Source organism: Triticum dicoccoides, chromosome 6B, assembly GCF_002162155.2.
Source record: "Triticum dicoccoides isolate Atlit2015 ecotype Zavitan chromosome 6B, WEW_v2.0, whole genome shotgun sequence".
NCBI classification, from domain to species: domain Eukaryota; kingdom Viridiplantae; phylum Streptophyta; class Magnoliopsida; order Poales; family Poaceae; genus Triticum; species Triticum dicoccoides.
Window position 1 is genome coordinate 665,645,751 of NC_041391.1, and position 4,774 is coordinate 665,650,524.

At 45.3% G+C, this 4,774-nt stretch overlaps 2 protein-coding genes across 2 annotated transcripts; both read left to right on the forward strand.

The window, feature by feature from the left end:
* The first annotated feature begins 477 nt into the window (after positions 1–477).
* LOC119325187 (cytochrome c oxidase copper chaperone 2-like) lies at positions 478–1,695 on the forward strand. Its single transcript, XM_037598936.1, has 2 exons — positions 478–612; positions 1,194–1,695. Exon 2 carries the CDS (start codon positions 1,228–1,230, stop codon positions 1,492–1,494), a length of 267 nt encoding a protein of 88 aa, XP_037454833.1. The 5' UTR covers positions 478–612; positions 1,194–1,227; the 3' UTR covers positions 1,495–1,695.
* Positions 1,696–2,783: 1,088 nt separating this feature from the next.
* LOC119321438 lies at positions 2,784–4,111 on the forward strand. Its single transcript, XM_037595118.1, has 2 exons — positions 2,784–2,789; positions 3,422–4,111. Exons 1-2 carry the CDS (start codon positions 2,784–2,786, stop codon positions 4,085–4,087), a joined length of 672 nt encoding a protein of 223 aa, XP_037451015.1. The 3' UTR covers positions 4,088–4,111.
* The last annotated feature ends 663 nt before the right edge of the window (positions 4,112–4,774 follow it).

Consider the following 4,774-nt stretch of genomic DNA (forward strand, 5'->3'; position numbering starts at 1 on the left):
GTTGGTTTTTTTTCGTGAAAAATTATATACTAGTGCAAAAGTAAGTCAAGTTCATTCCAAAAATAGTTCTTACATATTTTGACTTTTATTTAATTATTAAAAAAAATCCCCATATAGGTTTATCTACAACCGGGAACCAAAGTTTATTTCCCCTCCAACGTTGTGCTAATTAGCTCTGTGGTTTCATCAAATTGTTCTGCTTTAACAGATGCCATGTCTGTTAAATTTTTAATACTCATATCAGTATCACTAGATCCACCATAAAGTTAATAATTTTTAACAGAAATTTGCTCATATTTAACAAAAGTAATCCGGACAGCGAAGAGAAAAGTGCACTGTCAAGGAAAAACAAAACGGGAAGCGTGGCCTCCTCCCGGGCCGGGCCCGTCCGGCACGGCCTTTTGCCTCCCTTCCTTACCCACCTACGTGTTTCTTTCTTAAGCCCCAAGAAGAAGAGGAAGAAGAGGGAGACACGCGCAGGGCCACCGCGCGGCCGCCGTCGACAAATAAAACCCGCCCGCCGGACCGACCGCCCGAGGCGCACACACCAAGACGACAGTCGGCAGCGGCGCTCCCCCCCCTTCAACAGTCTACTTCCTCGTTTCCGTCCAGGCAAGTAACCTCTCCTCTCTTCTCCTGCTTCGATCCCCGCGTCCATCTCTGTTTTAGCCGCCGCCGTTGGGCGTCCGTGCGGGCTCTGCAAAATCGGCGGTTGATTTAGGCATGCGAGTAGCGGAGCAAGATTTTTCGTGGTTATCTCTGCTCATTCGAGTAGCGGGGCAAGATTTGCTCCATGGTTTAGGCCTTCAGGCGGGCGGTTTCTGAAAAGAAATTCAGATAGCCGATTTCTCATACTGTAGGAGTAGTTACCATCAAGATCTGGAATTTAATCCGGAGGCTTGACACTTGCACCTTGGAACATGAGATCAGGTTATCATCTCGTCTCCCTGTTTACATCCTATTGCTACACCAAAATGGTCAAATAAAATTTGCGGGAAATGAAATATAATCAGGTTTTGTTCGTCAGTAAGTTCAGAGGAACACTGCAGTGTTTCAATATCCGCTTGTCCTGTTATCTACTTGGATTGTAATCGAAGAACAACATAATATTGGGTTATTACCGTTGTAATGTACAGATATAGTGTCGTGATCAACGGGGACTGAAGTGAGTTTTCTATTTTCTCCGCCCCCAGATTTGCAGGTCATACCTGAGTTGCTGCTGCTGAAATGGGTAGCACTGAAGCCCCAACGCCCGTGCAGGCACCTGTGTGCTCCATTGTGAACGAAGGCCCAGCAGCTCCGGCTGCTTGCTCCATTGTGAACGAAGCAGCAGCTCCTGCCACTGACTCGAAGCCGAAGAAGAAGATATGCTGCGCTTGCCCCGACACCAAAAGGCTCAGAGATGAATGCATCGTCAAGCACGGGGAGTCTGCGTGCACCAAGTGGATCGAGGCTCACAAACAGTGCCTCCGTGCCGAGGGGTTCAAGGTCTGATAGCCCCCTCAGGATGCTGCATTTGCTTTCATGGATGTTGCAGAACATGCTAGTTGAGATTCAGTTAGAGGAGTTGCCTTGTTTTTAAATGTTGTTCCTGTATGGTTTAATGGCTAGCGAGCTTGATACCTGTCTCCGTGGGAAATAAATTACTGATGACTGTGACTTTATCGGTTATATGAGAAGTTTTCTTGGTGTTCATATTGTTGCCCATCTCAGCTTTGTTTGGCATGGAATATACAATATTCCTGATGTGGAAATTTGATAGTGATAACTGATAACACAGCATCAAGAATAGAGTCTTCATATTTATTTGCTCATTGCTGCAATGCACATACAGAATTACAGTGTTGATATACAGAATTACAATGCTGATATACAGACTTGTCGCATATGCATATACAGAATAATGCTGATATACTGTATATATTGGTCTGCACCACTGTCCATTCCATGTGGATCGACTGGTCTATGGGGTAAATTTGTTACTGAATTTTGACACTGGTCTGCACCAAACTCTGGTAAATACTGGTCTGGAGTCGCCAAACATTTTTGTTACTGAATTTTGACGCCAAACATTTTTGTTACTGAATTTTGACATTGGTCTGGTAGATACTGTAATGTGTTAATCTATTAATCTGAATTTTGTTACTGATGATGACAGAAAATTTGTGCACCGTATTTCGTTAATCTGGACAGCTCAGTAGTTATTGGATTCAGTTAACCAAAGTTTAGTTCTTGTTGGCGCAAGTGCAAAAGTTACTGTCAAGATGCAAGCATTTTTCTTTGGTGCAAAAATTACTGTCAAGATGCATATCCTGTTGCTCCTCGGAATGAGCTGCTCTGTTCTCAACTCAACTCATTTTCACAAGCATGCAGAGAAGATATAAATAAACAGGAAAACAGGAGTAGTTTGTATAAATAGAAGTCCTGAGTCCAACTTGTACTGATCATGACCCAACTTGTACTGAATTTTCCTCACAATTATTCAAAACTCACAATAAGCTACTGTATTTCATATAAATCACTATCTTCTTTGCCAAATAATCACATGCAGAGAAGATGGTACCTTGCCAGAAAATCGCAATGACAACCTCTACTCCACCCCAGAATAATTCTGTATCTTCATACACTAGCAGTAGCAGATTTACAACCATGGATGGATCAAGTGTTCCCTACGAAGGCTGTGAACTTGATCAGCCATTGATCAAGTGTTCAGTATGGAGTACAAATGCTTTCTGCCTCTCCGGATCAATTTTAAACACACACTATTGTTGATCCTAGCGGCCATGGAGGTGGGTCATGTGGCGAGTAGTTAGCTTGTGAGATTATGGGTGGAGTTCGGGTTATGTAACTATTGTAACCGCCAATGCGGAGGTGCTTCTTTCCCCATTCTCCTCTTTAATAGATGTAGTATGCACGCTCGTGCGTATTTGAGAATAAACAATTGTTGATCCACTGCTCAATTTCACAGGTGGAGTAAAGAAGTGAATGATTTCACCGATCCACACTATTGCTTTCTTTTGTTTTGCCTGTCGCTGCTGATCCACACTGTTGTTTCTGCCTTTCTTTGTTTCTTGCTCAATTGGAAGTAATTTCACATCAATGGTCCCGCGAGCTGCGCCCGGAAGTGCGCGGGGAAGGTTGAGGCCCGACCGCGGCCGCGCTTGGGAAAGCTGCCGACGGTGACGACGGGAAGGAGGAAGGTGGAGACGGGGTGGTTAGTACGAGAATTAACTCTATGAGGGGGTTTTTGAATTTCGGGACGATTGGTTTCTGTCAGACGGTTGGGTTTTTTTTTTTTTTTTGAAATGGAACACTAAGATTCCATAGCTTAACTTGGTCCAGCCAAAACGCTGCGTACGTATCCCCCCGCGTGTGGGGGTCGGGTCTGTAATCGATTCGGGGTTTTCTATGATGTTTGCAGGATTCTTTTTTGCGCTTAATTGGGCCATCACGTGCAATTGTGTTAACAGACATAGTTGACATTGAAATCCAACTGAAAGTGAAAGGTCCAACAATGTCTCAAGATAAAGCATTGATCAGCTATGTCGCCAATTATAGTGGAGGAGGTCTTGGCGTATCGACCCTTTGCATTGATAATTGTTTGTGTACACTGGAGTTATGCTTGCAGCATGTCAAACGAACAGTCCAGGCTACCATCTTGAGTGTCCAAGTTGTCAAGTGTGGTTCATGGCCGTTTGAATATGGTGGCCGAGTTGCTTGCTCCTCAGCTTCACGGGAAACGGTGGTCACTGATAGTGGAGTCACTTGTGCTATTAATCCCTCATCTAGCCAAATTGTAATGCTTGAATCAAAAGATGGAGCAATGCTGAAAGGTCTTAATGGTCACATATACCTGCCGAGGCAAGTTGTTTCTGTAGAAATTGAAGGAGTGTTGGACATTGCCATAGAAGCCTACACAAAATCTGGTGATATCGGTGCACAGGGTCGTATTTGTTTCGCGCCCCAGGTTTGCAACATAAGCCAGGATAAATTTGCCATTGCTGATGTTGAGGTGATGATTACGATTGCTTGGTCCCTTGTCCCTACAAGCAAAAGGGAAATTGTGGCACAACGACAGTTTCTCTAAAGCTGATATCTAGGAGGTTGTGGCGTGGAACACTAGAAAGACAAGGCAACACCAACCAAACCTTTGCTCACCATTCATCATGTTTGTTATACATGTAAAATGTTTCTATTTGTTTATCAATTAGACGATATGCCATCCAAGTAGTCATGTAATGACTTTTCTTCTACTATCCCTATATAAAAGCACGAAGTGCCGAGATCCAAATTCATTCTATCCGTGTACACAATAGATCCTATAGTCTAAAATTCTACAATTATCACTGTACCGCACGTCTCCCACTGTCAACCTTCGCTCCAAAAAAAAACACCCATCGCTCCTCCCCCCTTGCACGACCCCCACGCGCCCAGCTGCTACTTGCGCTTCCTGCACGTCCCCCACACGCCCAACGCAACCTCCTCACCTCTCCCCCGCTCGCCTCTGGCCTCACTCCCTTCCCTTCATAATGCCCCTCCCCGTCGGCGTTCCCGTCGGCTCCCTCCCTCTGCAACATCACCTTTCGTGTGGCAGCACGATGTTGCCTTCCCATGGGCCGCCCCCCACGCTCCTCGACAACCTGGTCACCACCACCCCCGACCCAAAGAAGGATGGTGGCCTGGTGGGGGTGGGTACACTGCAGTCGACGAACACGGCTCAGAGCAGTCGTAATTTGGCAATTGTGCAGGAGCCCTGTCGGTGTTAAAACCGGCA

Excerpts from the sequence above, each read along its gene's own strand:
- LOC119325187 (XM_037598936.1), top strand. The coding sequence starts at position 1,228 with ATGGGTAGCACTGAAGCCCCAACGCCCGTGCAGGCACCTGTGTGCTCC.